This window comes from Choloepus didactylus, chromosome 27 (genome assembly GCF_015220235.1).
Source record: "Choloepus didactylus isolate mChoDid1 chromosome 27, mChoDid1.pri, whole genome shotgun sequence".
In the NCBI taxonomy this organism is placed as follows: Eukaryota; Metazoa; Chordata; class Mammalia; order Pilosa; family Megalonychidae; genus Choloepus; species Choloepus didactylus.
The window spans coordinates 4975811-4998240 of NC_051333.1; the positions used below are offsets into that span (position 1 = coordinate 4975811).

Consider the following 22430-nt stretch of genomic DNA (forward strand, 5'->3'; position numbering starts at 1 on the left):
AGCTCCTTCTGTCTGAGCTCTTATACAGGGCTCTAGTAAACTAATCAAGGGCCATGCTGAATGGGCAGGGCCACACCTCCATGGAAATTATCTAATCAGAGTTACCACCTACAGTTGGGTAGGTCACATCTTCACAGAAACAGCCTAATCCAAAGGTTCCAACTTAATCAACACTAATACATCTGCCCCTACAAGATTACATTAAAGCATATGGCTTTTTCTGGGGGACATAATATATGCAAACTGGCACACACAGTATAATAACAAATTAAATGAGATAATGCCTCTGCTTTGCTTTGTACATTTCCAACTGAAGTGCATCTACACAGTAGGTGAACATAGATTTTTGAACAGGTACCTGGGCATACATGATTTTGAAGGAATAAATGTCCAGATCTTCACTTTCTGTATGAGTTCCAAAAACTCATCTGTCCGAGAATTCCCCGGGTACTGGTATTTCGTGCTGTGCTGGATAGATCTCCTCTCCTGCCTCCCTTTTGCAGTCATTCCACTTCTATTTCACAGAAGAAAGGCAGATTGCCCACACACTCAAGAATCTTATGTTTTATTGTCCCAGGATGTAAAAGCTTCTGGGGCCCCAAATAACAGGACCGTTAGAGGTAGTCTTGGCTTGAGGTGAGTGCACAGTAGCAGAGACAGCTTCTGGGCCCAGAGGGAATATATCACTCAAAGCAAATTTATTCTTCAGCCCACAGGAGCTTATGTTTCCAGGAGTTGGATACTCAAGGGAAGTAGGAGATGGTTCCAGGACCTCGATATCGTCATTTCTGGGAGAAATGATGGAGACGTGACCTTGACCAGAGACTGAGATATGTAGCCAGAAATATAGGATGTATCCAGAAGAGACTAACGATTCAGCATCCTAGCTACTGGCCATTTCCTGATAACACAAGAAAATGATCAAGGACCAGGTAATCTTTGGCTTATTTTGTTCTTTCTTTCATTTTGTGATTGAGGAGGACTTTAAAAGTCAATGGAATCAAATGGAAAAGTATAAATTGGTGAAGCAAGATTTGTGGAGAAGTAAACTTAGACTTTAACTTCAAAATCAGCCAAAATAGGATCAGGAATATATTCCTCATAGCATTCACACAAAATGACCAGTGTTGGAACATAATGTGTGACTAGAGCATCCCGAGGGTTCATTGGATGGCATCGTGCATCTCCTCCCTCTGACAGCCATGACAGTCAGCGAAACACGATAAGTCACATGCTGTGCACTGACTGGGAGGAGAAAGCAGACCATTTCCTCAGGGTTGTCAATATTTCATGACACTTAGGTCTCAGGAATTTCTTTGATGGTGAGCACTGTCCTTAACTGCAGCCTTCTCATAAATGCAAAAGCAGATTTGCTACAGCTCTTTCTTCTAGGGTTTCTCTGAGTCCCTGTGAGAATAGACCAAGCAAACAGTTCTTCAAGGGACCACAGCAAGGTGACCCATGGACCCAGCCCTGTAATGGTCAAGGTCAATCTAGGAATAAAATGAAACCTAAATAGCCTGGGGAAATGGAAGGATTGCGTGACTTTCAAAGGTTCTCTGTCAACTGGTGGCTGAACTGACATTTGAATACAGACTTGGCAGTAGGGTGTTGAAAGTACTGTTTTCTGACGAGGGTTTGGGTTGTTTGGGTCCAAAGAGTTTGCTTTAGAATTCCCCCCTCTAAGATAATATGCACTCCTTCTCTAGGCTCAAAGTAGATACACTTTAAAGGTAAAAACAAACAAACAAACAAACAAACAAGAAAACTTCCCAATGATTGCAAAGGACACATAGCAAAAAAAGTAAGATCCTTCACTTTTTTTTTTAATTAAAGAAGTTGTGGGTTTACAGAACAATTGTGCGTAAAATACAGGATTTCCATATATCATCTGTTCTGGTTTGCTAATGCTGCCTTTTGCAAAATACCAGAAATGGACTGGCTTTCATAAAGGGGGTTTATTTGGTTGCACAGTTACAGTCTTAAGGCCATAAAGTGTCCAAGGCAACAGGGTACCTTCTTTGGAGGATGGCCGATGGCGTCCAGAAAACCCTTGTTAGCTGGAAGGCATGTGGCTGGTGTCTGTTCCAGAGTTCTGGTTTCAAAATGGCTTTCTCCCAGGATGTTCCTTTCTCAGCTCCTGTGTGTTCTTCAAAGTGTCCTTCTTGGCTGTAGCAAGCTCGCTCATTCTGTCTGAGCTTATACAGTGCTCTAGTAAACTAATCAAGGCCAATGCTGAATGGGTGGGGCCATACCTCCATGGAAATTATCTAATGAAAGCTATCATCTACAGTTGGGCAGATCACAACTCCATGGAAAAAACCTAATCCAAAATTTCCAACTTAATCAATGCTAATACATCTCCCCCACAAGATTGCTTTAAAGAAATGGCTTTTTCTGGGGGACACAATGCATACAAACTGGTACACCATCCCACTACGAAAACCCAGCATTGGTGTGGAACCATTGTTACAATTGATGATAGAACATTTTTTTAACTGAACTATTAAAGTCCATGGTTTAACTTAGGCCTCACTGTTTGTGTAGTATAGTTCCATGGATTTTTATAACATTTATATACAATTTAACATTTCCCCTTTTACTCATATTCAGTTATATATTTCAATACTGTTAATTGTGTTCACAATGTTGTGCTACCATCACCACCATCCATTACCAAAACATTTCCATTGTTCCAAATAACAACCCTATACATTTTAAGCCTTATCTCCCCATTTGCTCTCCCCACCCAGTCGCCTAGTAACCTGTATTCTACATTCTGACTCTGAGTTTGTCCATTCTGATTGTTTCAAATCAGTGAGATCATACAATATTTGTCATTTTGTGTCAGGTTTATTTCACTCAACATGATGTCTCCAAGGTTTATCCATGTTGTCACATATCAGGACTTCATTCCTTTTTATGGCTGAGTAATATTCCATTGTATGTATATACCACATTTTATTTATCCATTAATCGGTTGATGGACACTTGGATTGCTTCCATCTTTTGGCAATTGGGAATAATGCCTCTATGAACATCTGTATGCAAATATCTGTTCAAGTCCCTGCTTTCAGTTCTTCTGGGTATATACTAGTAGTGGGATTGCTGGGTCATATGGTAGTTCCCTACTTAGCTTTCTTAGGAACTGCCAGACTATCTTCCAGAGCGGCTGCACCATTTTACATTGTCCCCAGCAAGAATGAGTGTTCCTGTTTCTCCACATCCTCTCCAACACTTTTGATTTTCCATTTTTTAAATAGCAGCCATTCTAATTGGTTTGAAATGGTATCTCTTGGCTTTGATTTTCATTTGCCTGATGGCTAATGATGTTGAGGAGCATTTTTTCATGTGCTTTCTGGCCATTTATATATCTTCTTTGGAGAGATGTCTCCAAGTCTTTTGCCCACTTTTTAATTGGCTCTTGGTCTTTTTGTTGTTAAATTGAAGAATTTCTTTATGTATTCTGGATATTAATCCTTTATTCAATATGTGGTTTTTGAATATTTTCTCCCATTGTATTGGTTATCTTGTTACTTTCATGATAGAGGCTTTTGAGAAACAAACGTTTTTAATGTTGATGAGGTCCCATTCATCTATTTTTTTCTTTTGTTGCTTGTGCTTTGGGTGTAAAATCTAAGAAAACATTGCCTAACACAAGATCCTGAAGATGCTTCCCTATGTTTTCTTCTAGAGTTTGATATTTGTAGTTCTTATATTAATGTCTTTGATCCATTTTGAGTTGATTTTTGTAAATGGTGTGAGGCTAAGAGACTGCCCCTTTTTTGTTTTCAAATGAATGTCCAGTTTTCCCAGCACCATTAGTTGAAGAAACTATTCTTTGCCAATTGAGTGGTCTTGTGTTACCTTGTCAAAAAATCAGCTGGCCATAAATGTGAGGGTTGATTACTGAGCTCTCAATTCAATTCCATTGGTCTGTCCTTGTGCCAACACCATGCTGTTTTTATTACTGTGGCTTTGTATAAGTTTTAACTTGGGGAAGTCTGAATCCTCCAGCTTCATTCTTCTTTTTCAAGGTGGCTTTAGCTATTTGGGGCCCTTTGCCCTTCCATATAAATTTGATGATTGGCTTTTCCATTTCTGCGAAGAAGGTTGGTTGATTGGGATTGCAATGGATCTATAAATTGCTTTGGGTAATAGTGACATCTTTTTTTTTTTTTTTTTTTTTTTTTGTAATCATGTTTTATTGTTGAATACAGCATATATACATAAAGGCAATAGCTTTCGGAGTGAAATTTAACAAGTAGTTAGTAAATTTCAAAAAATATTATAGGTTACAATTCCACAGTTTCAGTTATTTCCTTATTAGGAAATATAACAAGTGTACAAAAAGGTGATATCTTTCAGAGTTTCAAGGTATGCCTTAACAAGTAGATACATAGGAAATTTCCAAAGTTGTTATGAGTTGTAGTACCATAGTTTCAATCATTTCCTTGTTGTGAAATAGAACGTATATATACACAAAGATATAACTTTCAAATTACAATTTAACAAGTAGCTATAGAGCAAATTCCAAAGGATGCTGTGGGTTACAGTGCCACCATTTCAGTTCTTTCCTTCTACCTATTCTTTTTTTTTTTTTTTTTTTTTTAAATCATCATTTTATTGAGATATATTCACATACCACGCAGTCATACAAAACGAATTGTACTTTCGATTGTTTACCGTACCATTACATAGTTGTACATTCATCACCTAAATCAATCCCTGACACCTTCATTAGCATACACACAAAAATAACAAGAATAATAATTAGAGTGAAAAAGAGCAATTGAAGTAAAAAAGAACACTAGGTACCTTTGTCTGTTTGTTTGCTTCCCCTACTTTTCTACACATCCATCCATAAACTAGACAAAGTGGAGTTTGGTCCTTATGGCATTCCCAATCCCACTGTCACCCCTTATAAGCTACATTTTTATACAACTGTCTTCGAGATTCATGGGTTCTGGGTTGTAGTTTAATAGTTTCAGGTATCCACCACCAGCTACCCCAATTCTTTAGAACCTAAAAAAGGTTGTCTAAAGTGTGCGTAAGAGTGCCCACCAGAGTGATCTCTCGGCTCGTTTTGGAATCTCTCTGCCACTGAAGCTTATTTCATTTCCTTTCACATCCCCCTTTTGGTCAAGAAGATGTTCTCCATCCCACGATGCCGGGTCTACATTCCTCGCCGGGAGTCATATTCCACGTTGCCAGGGAGATTCACTTCCCTGGGTGAATAGTGACATCTTAATGATACTTAGTTATGCAGTCCGTGAACACAGAATGTCCTTCCATTCATTTAGGTCTTCTCTGATTACTTTTAGTAATGTTTTGTAGTTTTATGTGTAGAAGTCCTTTACATCCTTGGTTAGATTTATTCCTAGATATTTGATTCTTTTAGTTGCTATTGTTGGTAGAATTTTTTCTTGATTTCTTCTGATTGTTCATTGCCTGTGTATATACACTACTCATTTTTTGGGTGTTGGTCTTGTACCCCACAACTTTGCTGAATTAATTTATTAGCTCTAGGAGCTTTATTGTGGATTTTTCAGGCTTTTATATGTCGTATCATATCTTCTGCAAATAGGGAAAGTTTTACTTCTTCCTTTCCATTTTGGATGCTTTTTATTTCTTTCTCTTGCTTAATTGCTCTGGCAAAAACTTCGAGTACAATGTTGAATAACAATGGTGATGGTGGGCATCTTTGTCTTATTCCTGATCTTAGAAGAAAAGCTTTCAGTCTTTCACCATTAAGTAGGGTATTAGCTGTGGGCTTTTCATATGTGCCCTTTATCATGTTGAGGAAGTTTCCTTCTGTTCCTAGTATTCTGTTTTTCACAAGAAGGTGTGCTGTATTTTATCGAACATCTTTTCTGCTTCAACTGAGATTGTCATGTATTGTTTTTTTTTTTCCTTCATTCTGTTAATGTGGTGTGTTGCATTCATTGATTTTCTTCTGTTGAGTCAACCTTGCTTACCAGGGATAAACCCCACTTGATCTTGGTGTATAATTCTTTTAATATGTTGTTGGATTTGGTTTCCTAGTTTTGTTTTGTTTTGTTTTGTTTTTTAGGATTTTTGCAACTATATTCATAAGTGATATTGGTCTGTAGTTTTCTTGTGGTATTTTTATCTGGCTTTGGTATTAGGGTGATGTTGACCTTTTTACTGGTTTGTATATATTATGTCCCTCAGAAGAAGCCATGCTCTTTGATGCAGTCTTGTGGGGGCAGACATATTAGTGTTGATTAAGTTGGAACGTTCAGATTAGGTTGTTTCCATGGAGATTTGCCCCACCCAACTGTGAGTGATAACTCTGATTGGATAATTTCCATTGAGGTGTGGCCCCGCCCATTCAGCGTGGGCCTTGATTAGTTTACTAGAGCACTGTATAAGCCCAGACAGAAGAAGCGAGCTTGCTACAGCCAAGAGGGACACTTTGAAGAACGCACAGGAGCTGAGAGAGGAGCTGCAGATGGGAGACAGTTTGAAGATGGCCGTTGAAAACAGATTTTTGCTCCAGAGAAGCTAAGAGAGGAAAAATGCCCAAAGAGCAACTGAGAGTGACATTTTTGAGGAACTGCAGCCTAGGGAGGAATGTCCTGGGAGAAAGCCATTTTGAAACCAGAACTCTGGAGCAGACACCAGCCATGTGCCTTCCCAACTAACAGAGGTTTTCCCGACACCATTGGACATCCTCCAGTGAAGGTACCCATTTGTTGATGACTTATTTTGGACACTTTATGTCCTTAAGACTGTAACTGTGTAACCAAATAAACCCCCTTTTATAAAAGCCAATCCATTTCTGGTGTTTTGCATTCTGGCAGCATTAGCAAACCGGAACAGCCTTGTAGAATGAGTTAGGGAGTGTTCCTTGCTCTTCAATTTTTTGGAAGAGTTTGTTCAGAATTGAAGCTAAGTCTTGGAATGTTTGGTAGTATTCCCTATGAAGCCATCTGGTCCTGGGCTTTTCTTTTTGGGGAGGTTTTTGATTACCAGTTCACTTTCTTTACTAGTAATTGGCTTGTTGAAGTCTTCCATTTCTGTTTCAGTCAATGTAGATAGTCTGTGTGTTTCTAAGAATTTGTCCATTTCATCTAGGTTATCTAATTTATTGGCATACAGTTGTTTATAATATCTTCTTATAGTCCTTTTTATTCCAGCAGGGTCAGTGGTAGTGTCCCCATTTTTATTGCTGATTTTTGTTATTTGTATACTCTGTCATTTTTTCTTTATTAGCATAGCTAAAAGTTTGTCAATTTTATTGATCTTTTCAATAAGTCAACTTTTGGTTTTGCTGGTTCTCTATTGTTTTTTTGTTTGTTTGTTTTCTATTTCATTTATCTCTGCTCTGATCTTTGTTCTTTCCTCCTTCTGCTTACTGTGAGTTTAATTTGCTCTTCTTCTAGTTCTTCCAGTTTTGAGGTTAGGTCACTGATTCTAAGTCTGTCTTCTTTTTTAATGTAAGTGTTTGGAGCTATAAGTTTCCCTTTCAACACTGCCTTCACTGCATCCTATAAGTTTTGGTAAGTTGCATTTTCATTTGCCTCAAGATATTTCCTGATTTCCTCTTTAACCCGTTGGTTGTTTATTTTCTATTTCTCCCTCTATTATTGATTTCTAGATTCATTCCATTGTGGTCAGATAACATACATTGTATGATTTCAGTACTTTTGAATTTATTGAGACTTGTTTGGTGACCCAACATATGGTCTCTGCTAGAGAATGACTCATGCGCACTTGAGAAGAATGTATTCTATTTTCATTGTGTCTGTTAAGTCTACTTGGTTTAGTGTATCATTCAAATCCTGTGGTTCTTATTGATTTTCTGACTATTCTATCCATTATTGTAAGTGATGTGTTAAAATCTCCTACTATTACTGTAGAATCATGAATTCTTTCCTTCAAATCTATCAGTATTTGCTTCATATACTTTGGGACTCTGCTGTTAGGTGCATATATATTTATAATTATTACTTCTTCCTGTTGAATCATCCCTTTTATCAGTATATAATGACAATCTTTGTTCTTTGTAACTGTTTTTGACTTAAAGTCTATTTTACCTGTTACTATTATAGCCACCCCAGCTCTCTTTTGGTTACTATTTTCATGGTATATTTTATTCCATCCTTTCACCCTTAACATATTTGTGCCTTTTACTTTAAGGTGAGTGTTACAGACAGCATACAGTTGGGCATTGCTTTTTAAAATCCATTCTGCCAATCTCTGCCATTTGACTGGAGAGTTTAATCCAATTACATTTAAAGTTACTATTGATAATACCAGGCTTTCTTCTGCCATTTTTCTGTTTAGACTTTGTAAATCTTATATCTTTTCTCTCTCTCACCTTAGTAAAAGCCTACTTTTATATTTATTTGCTTTTTTGTATTGTATCATATTAAGTGCCTTCTCCTTTCTATCAGGATATATTTTTCATCTCTTTTCCTTGTGGATACCTTGGGGTTAAAATTTAACATCATAAATATAATAACAATCATATTTGGTTTGATACCAACTTAACTTCAATAGCATGCACATATACTTTTTCTATATGCTCTGTCCCCCCCTCTTTTTTGTACTTTTACCACTTATATCTTTGTACATTGTATGTCCTAAAACATAGATTTATCCTTACTTACTGTGCATTTGCATTTTAGCACCTGTGTGAAGTAGGACGTGGAGTTATGTACCAAACAATAGAATACAGTTAATACTGGCATTTACCCAAATAGTTGCCTTTACCTTTATTTCTTTATGCTGCTTCGAACCACTGTCTAGTGTCCTTTCCTTTCAGTCTGAAGAACTTCCTTTAGCATTGCTTGTAGGGCAGGTCTAGTGGAGATGAACTCCTTCAGTTTTTGTTTATCTGAGAATGTCTTCATGACTCCCTCATTTTTGAAGGAGAGTCCCACTGGATATAAAATTCTTGGCTGGCAGTTGTTTTCCTTCAACACGTTAAGCATTTGTGTTCTTGCTTCTATGGTTTTTTAATGAAAAATCAGAAATTAATCTAATTGACACTCCCTTATATATAACATGTTGCTTTTCTCTTGCAGCTTCCAGAACTCTCTTCTTATCCATATTTTTCTTTATGTTTATCCTGTTTGGTGTTCTCTGAGGTTCTTGGCTATGCCTGTTCACAACTTTTGCTAACTTTGGGAAATTCTCATTATTTCTTTGACTGTTCCTTCTGCCCCTTTCTCTCTTTCTTCTCCTTCTGAGACCCCCATAATGTGTATGTTGGTGTGCTTGATGGTGTCTTGTAGTTGTCTTAGGCTATTTTCACTTTTAATATTTTGTTTTACTTTCTGCTACTCAGCCTGACTCACTTCAGGTGTCTTGTCTTCAACATCACTGATTCTTTCTTCTGTTAGCTCCAGTCTGCTCTTGGAACACCTCTGGGCAATTTTCATTTAGGTTATTGTGGTTATTCCAGTATTTCTCTTTGGTTATTTTTTAAAATTTCTATCTCTGTAGTAAGTTTCTCATATTGTTCATTCATTGTTTTCCTGATATCCTTTAGTTCTTTCTCTGTACTTCCCTTCATCTCCTTGAGAATTTTTAAGATCATTTTTTGAAAGGCTTTGTTCAGTATGTCCACATTCTAATCTTCTTTGTTGGTGTTTTCTGTATCTTATCCTCTTCCATTGAATGGGCCATCATTTCATCTTTCTCTGTCCTGAACTCTTTTGTTACACACTGTACATTTTACTATTTTAAAAAGTTAATTCTGGGAATTACTCCCTGGGATGTCTGTTTCTTGGTTTTGTAACCATCTGGTGTTAAGACAGATTTTCTTGAGCTCCAGACCCCTGGTAAAGATGATCTGCCAAGACAAATACTGTGTACAGGGTTTTCCCTATCTTTCTGGGCTTTCTGTCATGTCCTGGGATTTTGCTTTTTAGTTGTTTTGCAGTTTCCCTGTTTACAGGAGTTTGGTTGTCCCCTCTGCTTCCCTGGAGATGACCTCCCTCCCCCAGGTATTTGAAGCCAGCAGACCTTTGTCCCAGAGTATTTGCTTCTATAGTGTTTTATATTCTTTTTGTTGTATCAGAATGCTTTTGCCTGGAGGGCACATTCTGGAAGAAGGGTCACCCTGGAGAGCACTTTCCCAAGTCAGTCTTTCCCAGCCAATTCAGAGCCAGGGTTCCATGAAAGGGGCACAAACTGGCTCTGATGTGCCCTGGAGTATGGATCAGGAAATTTGCCAAAATCTTTTCTGGTGGCTCCCCAAAGGTGAGCTTTCCTGGCCTGCTCAGCAAATGCAACCCTTCAACTAACTGTTCCCCACAGCCCTGTGAAAGTGCTGCGCCTTTAATCTCCACCGGCTCCATCGGGGTTGAAACAGTGGGGGCTGCTGCCTTTGTCTGGGCCAGGTTGAAACTACTGCCCTCAGAGCCAGGACCCAACGATCTAAACTTGCTAATCAAAAACCACAGTCGGGCGGGGCAAGATGGCGGCATAGAGAGGAGTGGAAGCTAAGTAGTCCCCCTGGAACAACTACAAAAACCAGAAACAACTAGTAAATAATCCAGAATAACTGCGGGGGAACAAACGAGACCATCCGCTCATCATACACCAACCTTAATTGGGAGAAATGCCTGAGAACACAGCATAAAATCTGTAAGTAAAACCTGCGGATCCAAGTCGTGAGACCCCCTCCCCCACAGCCCGAGCTGCAAAGCCTTGTGGTGCCAGAGAGAAGCTCTCTCCCAGCAAGTGAATATAGCTCAGCTGAGCTCCAACTGGGGTTTTAAGCAGCGAGTGTGAACTGCTCACTACAGGTACGCATCCCCAAAAAACAGAGAGGCTTTGGGTGACGACTGACCTTGGAGAGCTGGAGGGTCGCCTTGGACTGAGTCTGAAGGGGACTATCTGTTTCTTTTTCAGCTCAGTGGAGAAAGCCCCAGTCATATTCAGTTTCCAGGGCTGTGACTCCGGGAAGGGTGGAGACAGCACAAGCAGAGAGCGAGACCATTGAAATGCTAATGACCTCCACCTGAGGGGTCTGTCTTCTCCAGGAGGAAAGGGGTGGGGCCCTCTCCATTCAGAACCAGACCCCAGAGCCTGGGGGAACAGGGCCATATCTCCTCACACCAGTCAAGAATTATAGGCTAACAGGCGTCACCTGCTGGGCAGAAAAGCACAGTGACCTGAGGCATCACAGGGTGGAGCAATTTTCTAAGACACACCCACAGGGAAACCAGATACTGAATATTTCTTCCCTCTGGGACCTGAGCCTGTTCTGGTCTGGGAAAACCTGATTTGGATAACCAAGGAAACCATGCCTAGACAACAGAAAATTACAACCTACACTAAGAAAAACAAAGTTATGGCCCAGTCAAAGGAACAAACGTACACTTCAACTGAGATACAGGAATTTAAACAACTAATGCTAAATCAAATCAAAAAGTTTAGAGAAGATATTGCAAAAGAGATAGAGGCTGTAAAGGAAGCACTGGACATGTATACGGCAGAAATCAAAAGTTCAAAAAACCTACTAGTAGAATCTATGGAAATGAAAGGCACAACACAAGAGATGAAAGACACAATGGAAACATATAACAGCAGATCTCAAGAGGCAGAAGAAAACACTCAGGAACTGGAGAGCAAAACACCTGAAAGCCTACACGCAAAGGAGCAGATGGAGAAAAGAATGAAAAAATATGAGCAACGTCTCCGGGAACTCAAGGATGGCACAAAGTACAATAATGTACGTATCATTGGTGTCCCAGAAGGAGAGGAGAAGGGAAAGGGGGCAGAAGCAATAATAGAGGAAATAATTAATGAAAATTTCTCATCTCTTATGAAAGACATAAAATTACAGATCCAAGAAACGCAGCATACTCCAAACAGAAGAGATATGAATAGGCCTACGCCAAGACACTTAATAATCAGATTATCAAATGTCAAAACAAAGAGAGAATCCTGAGAGCAGCAAGAGAAACACGATCCATTACATACAAAGGAAGCTTAATAAGACTATGTGCCGATCTCTCAGCAGAAACCATGGAGGCAAGAAGGAAGTGGTGTGATATATTTAAGATACTGAAAGAGAAAAACCACCAACCAAGAATCCTGTATCCAGCAAAGCTGTCCTTCAAATATGAGGGAGAGCTCAAAATATTTTCTGACAAACAGACAATGAGAGACTTTGTGAACACGACACCTGCCCTACAGGAAATACTAAAGGGAGCACTACAGGGTGATAGAAGACAGGGGTGCATGGTTTGGAACACAATTTTAGGAGATGGTAGCACAACAATGTAAGTACACTGAACAAAGGTAACTATGAATACGGTTGAGAGAGGAAGGTGGGGAGCATGTGAGACACCACAAGAAAGGAGGAAAGATAAAGACTGGGACTGTGTAACTTGGTGAAATCTAGAGTGTTCAACAATTGTGATAAAATGTACAAATATGTTCTTTTACGAGGGAGAGCAAGCAAATGTCAACCTTGCAAGGTGTTAAAAATGGGGAGGCATTGGGGGAGGGATGCAATCAGCATAAACTAGAGACTGTAACTAATAGAATCATTGTATTATGCTTCCTTTAATGTAACAAAGGTGATATACCAAGGTGAATGCAGATAAGAGGGGGGGATAGGGGAGGCATGTTAGACACTTGACATTGGTGGTATTGTCTGATTCTTTATTCTACTTTGATTTAAGGTTATTTTTCCTTTTGCTGCTTCCTAGCTGTCATTTTTTTTTTTCCTCTTTCTTTTGCCTCTCTGCCTTCTTTGACTCTCCCTCCTGCCTTGTGGAAGAAATGTAGATGCCCTTATGTAGATAGTGGTGAAGGTGGTGAACACATAAATGTATGACCATGCAGAGAACCATTGATTATTTACTTGGGATGGAATGTATGGTGAGTGAACAAAACCATATTAAAAAAAAAAATGGGTTGATGACAAAACCTCTAGGACAATATACTGAGTGAAATAAGCCAGACACATAAGGACAATTATTGCAGGGTCTCACTGATAGGAATTAATTATAATATGTAAACTCATAGACATGAAATATAAGGTACCAAGATATAGGATGGGGCTTAAGAATGGGGAGTGGTTGCTTAGTATGAGCAGAATGTTCAATTAGGATGAACTTAAATGTTTGGAAATGAATAGGGGTGTTGGTAGCAAGATGGGAGAATAGCTAACAGTGCCGAATGGTGTGTGAATGAGGTGGAAAGGGGAAGCTCAGAGTCATATATGTCACCAGAAGGAAAGTTGGAGGTCAAAAGACGGGAATGTATAAAACTGAATCCTATGGTGGGCAATGTCCATGATCAACTGTACAAATACTAGAAATCGCTTCCATGAACCAGAACAAATGTATGACAATACAATTAGAAGTTAATAACAGAGGGGCATATAGGGAAGAACTATATACCTATTGCAAACTATATACTACAGTTAGTAGTATTTCAACATTTTTTCATAAACAGTAACAAATGTACTATATCAATACTACGAGTCAACAATTGAGGGGGGTAGGTTAAGGATAGGGGAGGATTAGAGTTTCCTTTTCTTTTTTTTTTTTTTTCATCTTTCACTTTATTTTTTGTCTGGAGTAATGAAAAGTTTCTAAAAATTGAACAAAAATTAAGTGTGATGGATGCACAGCTGTATGAGGGTACCCAGGGGCAAGTGATTGTACTCTTTGGATCTTTGGATAATTTTATGGTATCTGAACAATCTCAATAAAAATGAGAAAACAAAAAACAACAACAAAAAAAAAAACCACAGTCAGTGATCAACAGTGACCATCTCTGTTCTATGTCCCTTTTCTGTCACCAGCAACCAGCCAGGGACCAGACCTTGTGGCAGCCTGCTGCAAGGGTGGAGGATGGGTGCCAGTGGTTGCCCTGCAGAGAAAGCAATTTATAGTTCTTTACCTGTCTGTTCTTCCTGCTCTTCCCTGGATGCTATACAATGTTATCCTGATCTCTAGGGTTTCACAACAGTTGTTTCAGACAGTCCTGTCTGTTTAATAGTTGTATTGTTGGGAGGACAGAGTCCTGGAGCTCCCTGCTCCACCATGTTTCCCAGAACTCACCCTTCATACACTTCTTTTCTAACCCCTAGCAGCTTTAACAAATGGTTGCTAGTGTGGACTTCCTGTCACTGTACCTGTGTGTGCATCTGTGTCTCTGTCTATTATATATATATTTACAAGTGCATATGTCTCAGCCCTTATATATTTGGATAGTGCCATTCCATTACCCTTTTTTCTCTGTCAGAAACAGTATGTAAATGTTAGGCCTCACTCTAGCTCCAATATTTATTAATTGCTTCTTTATAAATTCCATGTTTGTCCTTGTGCTGCATTTTGTATAATTTCTTCAGATCCATCTTATAATTCACTAGTTATCATTTCAGTGTGTATGATATATTGTTAACCTGCTTTACAATGTAAAGCTAAATAATAAAATTGATATGCATGCATATATTTGAGAGATTCTGTTTTTTCTTGGCCCGACTAATAATCTTTAATAGTCTCTTGTTTCTAGGCATGGTTTAGAAATATTCTTTATTTGCTTAACATATAAAGTATACTTATTTAATATGCAACATCTTGTAATTACACTATCTGGAATATCTTCACAGTTTATTCTGATATTGGCCGTGAAGATTCATGGTGAATATAGGAATATGTTTTATTCATCTTGTAGCACTTAATATGTTCAGTGCCTGGCAAATAGGTGCTCAAAATATAAAAATACATATATAGATTTACATATGCATGTACGTATATTGTTAAGTGTTTCTTTCTTAACAAGAGGATTTAATGACTACTTATTATTGAATCTTCTGATTTGTTGAATGAATGGGTAACTACAGAATTACAGAATATTTTTGAGGGATTTTGCATCTATTACAATGCATTAAAAAAAAAACAAACACCTAGGTATATAGCTATAGCCTATATAGTGAAAATGTGCAGAATTTCACATTGCTTTCTTATCAGTAACAGAGAAACACTTCCCATTAACCAGACCTTTGTTATTACAGGAATTGCTGACGTTGGAGGATGTGGCTGTGCAGTTCACCTGGGAGGAGTGGCAGCTGCTGGGCCCTGCTCAGAAAGACCTGTACCGGGATGTGATGTTGGAGAACTATAGCAACCTGCTGTCACTGGGTAAGGACCGCTCTCCTGTGTCACTCTGAGGGTGCTCAGAGGCCTTTCCTTTCTCAACTTCTGAAAGCTTTGGAATGTCTTTGGTGCTCTGCATTAGATTCTCTGTTCCCGCTCTGGCCCCAGGTAAGAGAGTATAATGTCCCCTCTCCTAAGAGGAAAGGCCTTTACATTGCAGACCTGCAAATTGCATAGTTTCTAAAATATAACTTTCTCCCATGTTGACAGACCACAGCCCACTTTGATAAGCCTAAGTTTTTGTCATTTCCCATGAACAGGGTATCAAGCCAGCAAACCAGATGCCTTCTCCAGGTTGGAACAAGGAGAACCATGGACAACAGAAGAAATCCACAGTCAAGCATGTCCAGGTGAGTAAGTGAGAAGCAGCAAGGTAGGTGACCAAGGAAGTCATATTTTAGTCATTATAAAACGTCTCGCAGCTGGGAGAGAATCTGAGAATGCATAAACAGAGCTCTTTTTCTTTTTTCAGAGGAAAATATGCCCCTTTACCTCTTCTTGGATTTGATCTTTGTTTATTTCATCTATGTCTTGATTTTTTTCCCCCAGGTTTCTTCTTCCTAGGATTCTCAAACCTTACCATTCTGCTTCCCTCATCAGGTATCACACCTTGTTCTTCTACCTTCCTTGCTATGAAATTCCACCCTCCAGGCTTCCCTCCAAAGAGAGATGTTTGCAAACATTTTCCTGCCTCACTGAGTAATGGCAATTTCCCTTCCTAAGGTTCAACCCCACCTTCAGTGTTGTGCCCCAATAGTAACCTGGTTTGTTGCTCTGCATTTATCTGCTTCCTTAGCTTCTCTTTTTCCCCACCCTGAGCTTATCTAAAGGTTCTGTTTCCCATTTTTTTGCTCTGTCCTCATATTGCTTCAACATTTCCTTCATTCTAATGAAGTTAAGCTTTTGTTCTCTGAGGAGACTCTCAAGTTGACATCTCCTTTAATACTATGTAACTAACATAGTCCTAGCATATAATTTACTCATCCCCATAACCACTCCCCAATGAGTGCCCGTTTCTTGTGTGAATAAGTAGAATCATCTTCCCTTTGAGAAAATTCCTGTTCTCCGTCTTTCTTAAAAAGTAAGTCCCCTTCTAGTCTTGTACGTCATATGTCCTGGCCATGGCAGAGTTACCTTGAAACTTCTGTACCTTCTCTGCTCTCTTATTTAAAGTCTTTTTAGCTGTTGATTTTCTAGAATTTCTCATCTTTGGTAACCAGCCCAAACCAGTTCATTGCCTGCTTTGCTTTAATTCCTTTGAATAATTGTTAATTCTGATCATTCTTTTACTTTGTCTTAAATGGTACTGCTGGATTTATTCCCTTAAAGCTTCCCTTTTCCTTCTCATAGTCTGATGACATTAAGTCCCAGTTAACTGCATTACCTGTCATGTAAGGTGGAACTTCCTCTTTTGCCAAGGACCTCCACATTATAATATCATCTTGCTTATGCAGAGCTTCCTTTCCTTTTCCTAAACTCAAGGTCAACTACATTTAAATTAATCACCCTGATGTGATTAATGTGAATCTTTTGATTCATGGCTTGCCTTAAATATCTCTTGATTACCTATTAAATCCTGGTGGCTGACAGCAATGAACAACAATAAATACCAAGCTCTCCTCTTCTTAGGGTTTACATTCTAAAAGGAGAAGGCATGAAATGATAAAAAGTAATAATAAACACTGTCTTGTGAAAAGTATTGGGAAGAACAATAAAACAACAGAATAAAGAGCATGTGAGGAGGCTGGGGCTGGTCTTTTAGGAATGGGAATGTCTCTTTGATACAGTGCCTTTGAGTAGGTGAGTTGTATTCCAAGTAGACAAAATAGCAGGTTCAAAAAGGCAAGAACATTGTTTTGAGGGACTTCAGGGAAGCCTGTGTGGATAGAGCAAAGTGAGCAAGAGGGAAAGTGAATGAAGATAAGGTCAATATGGTAGTAGCTTGAGTTTGGAGTAGGCAGGTCACATGGTACCTTTCGAGGGATTTCAAGGACCTAAATTTTTTTCTGTTTAGATGAGAAACATTAGGCAGTTTTGAATAAAGAGTGACATGATACAATTTGTGTTTCAAGTGATCACTTTGGTTACTTTGTATAACACAGAAAGAAATAGGCAGGTCTTCAAGCTGGAAATCCAAACAGAGGCTCTTGCTTTCCTGCAAGTCAGAATGATTGGCTTCAACTCAAGTAGAGGAGTTGAATGTTTGTCAGTTTTTAAAATATATTTGTCAGGGAGTGTAGAGGGAATTTGGCTTTGAAGTAAATGAAGGCTGTGAGTGAAAAATACAAATAGATGATGCTGGTAAAGTCAGCATGGGTCTGGGGTGGGGGGACTGGGGTTCACTGATACTGAGATATGTGGAAGAGGGGATGTGGGTTGGGAAATCTGGAGTTCTGTTTGGGACATTTTAATTTAGAAGTGCTTGTTTGCATTCAAGTGGCACTCACTGCTGTGATTGGATACAGACGAGATGAGAGAGCTTAGGCCTGGAGATCAAAATGTGGACTGGAGATTTTCTAGAGCATAAGTAAAGAAAAAGAAAAGAAGTATGTTGGACAAGTAGAGGTCAGAATGATGAGTATTTGTTAAATGCATGCTTTTGTAAGGCATATACCAAGGCCACCTCCTTTGAGAGTCTGTTTTTGTTAGATTTGGGCTGGCGACCTGGGCTACTCTATATATAATGCCATATTTATGCCCTTGACTGTAGTTGGTGAACACATATCTGATATATGCTAGAAGATAGAATTTAATGACAAAGGAATACCTTTCAGGAGTGAAAATTTTAGTAGCAAATATAGGGTAAATCTGCATGTAATCAAATTTTGAACAAGAGGCATTTTTTTGCTACAATTTAAGGCTGTGTGAAGTTATCTGTCAAAACAGGCAGTAAAGACAAAGACTATTTTAGAAATTTAGGAGAAGCAGTTGATAGTGATATAGAGAGAACAAAGAATGATAGCATGATATGAAAGAGGCATAGCTAGGATTTGAATAAAGAAGATGATGAAGAATACAGGATGAAGCTGTGAAATTGGAAATGTGCAAGGCCGTATGGGGAACTGTCAGAAGACTGGCCTGAAGCCAGCCATGTAAAAGCCAGTGTTAGGAGGTATTTGTGGGGGACCTGGTGGAGTGTGAACTTAGGTAAATGGGGTAATCACAGGTATGTTACTTTTCATTTCCAGGCTAACTATTGTGGATGTTACGTGCTAGTGATTGAGGTAGAATAGTAGGGTTGAAGTTTGTTTTATATTATTCTAGCTGTATGTAGTCTTACTGTTCACCTGGGTGGCAGCAGTGTAGCAGTAGTCAAGTACATCCAGTACATCTAAGAAAAATGAGAGACAACACTGCCAAGAGTCATGGTCCAGGGCGACGAATGTAGTCCTTTAGGACCCCTTAACATATGGCAATTGAGGCATTTATGTAGAATTTTGGAAGGCGTTGTTGCTAGTGGCAAAACGTTGCTTGGGGATCATTACATCAGAGAAGTCAAAATGGGAACAATTTAATATGACATGTGTACAAGTATAGAATGTGACTGAGAAAGGTGACAGTTCTCTAGCCAGTAGAGCAGCCCACCTGCTTCTGGAGAAGACGATGTGGTCCATACTCCCTAGGGATCTCTGCTTTTCCTTTTCTATGTGGTTATAGGAGACTGTGTCACAGCAATAAAAATGGTGGCGTTTTGACTGCTGTTTTTTTCCTCTAAATAAGAGATTGATGCTTTGGGATATTTGGTTTGAATGTGGTATACAAAATGAAGAAGGACAACAGATTAGAGGAACAACATGACTACCCAAAAATCAGTTATATACGAACTCAAATGCTGAGTTTACAACATTCTGACTTACCTCTTTAGGATAATAGTTCTTAATCCTGTGTCTGCTTATTTCCTGGTCAGTATAGCCAATGTTTGGTGCTCCTCATTGGCCTTTTCCAAACCCAAACTCTAAATGTTGCAGTGACTATAAACTTGATCCCATGCCCATGTCTTCTATCAATCTATCTTTCTCAGTATTTATATATCTGACTGGATTCTTCATGTCTATACTCAGATATCTTAAGTATCTAAGTATCTCAACATGGATATGTTTCAAATGCACCCCTGAATTCTCCCTCCTTCTGAACCTCAGTAATATTTTACATCTCATTAAAAGGCAGTATCCACCTATCCAGTGGCTCAAGCCAAATAATTGAGTCATCCTTGATTTCTCACTTTTATTAATTCCCCCACATTGAAATCATAAATGAGCCTTGTCTTGTCTTTCACTAAAATATATCCTGATTTCCTCACTTCTCTCTCCATTGCTCCCTCAAACTACTTTTCACAATCTGCACCTGCCTTATTTTTTTTTCCTTGCAATTTTATGGAGATGTAGTCATATACCATACAATCATCCAAAGTGTACAATCAGTTGTTCACAGTATCATCATATAGTTGTGCATTCATCACCACATCTGCCTTCCTTGTTTAACTGCTTCCTTGTGTATTTGATTTTCCCTAACTAGAATATCTGTTAAGTGAAAATAAGGAATACGTGTATATTTCTCCATCACCAGCACAATGCTTGGTACAAAGTCATAATTTCATAAGGATTTGTGGATGTTTGAATGTGTCCCTCATCATTTTGAAACAAGTTTCCCTCCAATTTCTGTAGTCCAGTGCTAACAGTGACTTGATTTTATTTGGCATGTTTTATAAAGTAAAATACATGTCTCAGCATGTTTTAAAAAGTCATATTTAGAAAGCATCCAAATGGATATCTTGCAAATATACTGTTTTTACCTTTGGTTTTATTTATATTGTTGTGTTTTACTCTTGTTAAGCAATTTATCTACTTGGAGTTTCTTTAAACTGAGGTCATAGGGTCATCACTAAAGAGCCAGCCCACACAAAGCTGTTGTAGTTTTATTCTGTACCATGCTCGTGGAAGGAGTCATTGTTCTCTTCTTTCCTAGAAATCAAGAAAGTTGTCGATCATCAACAGGGGCACTCACCAAACCAAAAATGTCTGAGGAGAATGGAACAGTGCCCTGAATATAATGCATTTAGAAATGTTCATCGGAGCAAAAAGAATTTTTCTTCACAACAAAATCATGATATATTCAACTTTTATGGGAAAGTGCTGAAATCAAATTTAAGTTTAGTTGACCAGTACAGAAGCTATGAATTAAAGAACCATGCTGAGGTTAATGGAGATGGGGAATCTTTTCTCCATGCCATGCATGAACAATTTCATACTAAAATTAAATTCCCTGAACATGGAAAACCTGTGCACACAAAGTCCCAATTCATTAAGCATCAAAAACCTCTCAAAATAGATAAGCCCCACGTATGCATTCAGTGTGGGAAAGCCTTCACCAAGAAGTCTCGCCTGATTGATCATCAGAGAGTTCACACAGGAGAGAAACCTCATGGATGCAGTATATGTGGGAAAGCATTCTCCAGAAAGTCTAGGCTTACTGAACATCAGAAAACTCATGTAGGAGAGAAACGTTATGAATGCACTGAATGTCACAAAGTCTTCCCCAAGAAATCACGGTTAATTATTCATCAGAAAATTCATACAGGAGAGAAACCCTATGTATGTGATGAATGTGGAAAAGGCTTCGTCAAGAAGTCTCGGCTCACTAATCATCAGAGAGTTCACACTGGAGAGAAGCCTCATGGGTGCAGTATATGTGAGAAAGCATTCTCAAGAAAGTCCAGGCTCATTGAACATCAGAGAACTCATACAGGAGAGAAACCTTATGAATGCACTGAGTGTGACAAAGCATTCCGCTGGAAATCACAGCTCAATGCACATCAGAAAACTCATACAGGAGAGAAATCCTATATATGTAATGATTGTGGAAAAGGCTTCATCCAGAAGGGCAATCTCATTGTACATCAGCGAACACATACTGGAGAGAAACCTTACATATGCGATGAATGTGGAAAAGGCTTCATCCAGAAGGGTAATCTCCTTATACATCAACGAACTCATACTGGAGAGAAACCTTATGTATGCAATGAATGTGGGAAAGCCTTCAGCCAGAAGACATGCCTCATATCCCATCAGAGATTTCACACAGGAAAAGCCCCCTTTGTATGTACTGAATGTGGAAAATCCTGTTCACATAAATCGGGTCTTATTAATCATCAGAGAATTCACACAGGGGAGAAACCCTATATATGCAGTGACTGTGGGAAAGCTTTTAGAGATAAGTCATGTCTCAATAGACATCGGAGAACTCATACAGGAGAGAGACCCTATGGATGCTCTGACTGTGGGAAAGCTTTCTCCCACTTGTCATGTCTTGTTTATCATAAGGGAATGTTGCATGCAAGAGAGAAACAAGTGGGTTCAGCCAAGTTGGAAACTCCGTTCTCAAAGAGTCACAGCTCATCACATACAAGTGATTTCACACAGGAGAAAATCTCTGTTAATACAGCAACTGTGCAAATGCCTTCTGTGGATATTCAGGCTTCATTAAACATCAGGGGGCTTCTAGTAGGCAGGAACATAGCTGTTAAACAACAGCCTGCTGCCAGATGTGCACCCTCAGTTGATAAATCAGTTTGCACAGAAGAGAAACCTTGTGAGTGCCGTGAATGCGGTAGTGCCTTCAGTGATCAATTACATCACATCCTATGTCACAAAAAACACACTGGAATAAACTGTGATACACTGAAGGTTGAAGAGCCTCGAGAAAAACCTAGCTCATTATATAGCTGAGAAATGTATACTGAGAGAATTAGTATGAATATAGAGACTGGGAAACCCTTTTGTAGGAAGATATACCCCATCATCAGTGAGTGATCATTGTAGATCATCCGTGAGCTCATAGTGGTAGAAATATAATAACCATGGAAAAGCCCTTGTCGAGAAAGAAGACCTCAGTTGGTGTCAGAATGTTCACACAAGAGAGAATCTGTTGGAAGGCAGTGAGTGTGGCAGAGTTTTCAGTGATTTATTTTGCCTTATCAATTGTCAGAGGAAAGCATACAAAAATAAAACTCTATAAATGCATTTACTCTGGAACATCAGCAAAGTATCAGAGACTTCATGAAGGCCTATGAAAATCATGAATGGTTTAGAGATAACTGCCACAAGTCTAATTTCATCATACATGGAATACACATGATGTGCATTGTAGACCAGTATACATGGAATTAAACTCTTAATTGCTCTGTCAGTGATTGCATAAGTCAAAGGTGGTAGTCTGTGTTGTGCATTACTAGTTAAAGTTACAACATGAAATGCTTTCCCTCCCTTTTTTTGC

The 22430-nt window shown here is 38.8% G+C and overlaps 1 protein-coding gene across 1 annotated transcript in view; it reads left to right on the forward strand.

Moving 5' to 3' along the window:
* LOC119521301 (zinc finger protein 613-like) overlaps positions 1 to 21694 on the forward strand; it is a 34077-nt gene extending 12383 nt beyond the window's left edge. The window contains 5 exon segments of the mRNA XM_037819418.1: positions 710 to 932; positions 15017 to 15143; positions 15419 to 15508; positions 20124 to 21493; positions 21496 to 21694. Coding sequence (XP_037675346.1) covers positions 918 to 932; positions 15017 to 15143; positions 15419 to 15508; positions 20124 to 21493; positions 21496 to 21567 — 1674 coding nt within the window. The 5' untranslated portion in view covers positions 710 to 917 and the 3' untranslated portion in view covers positions 21568 to 21694.
* Positions 21695 to 22430: the final 736 nt, after the last annotated feature.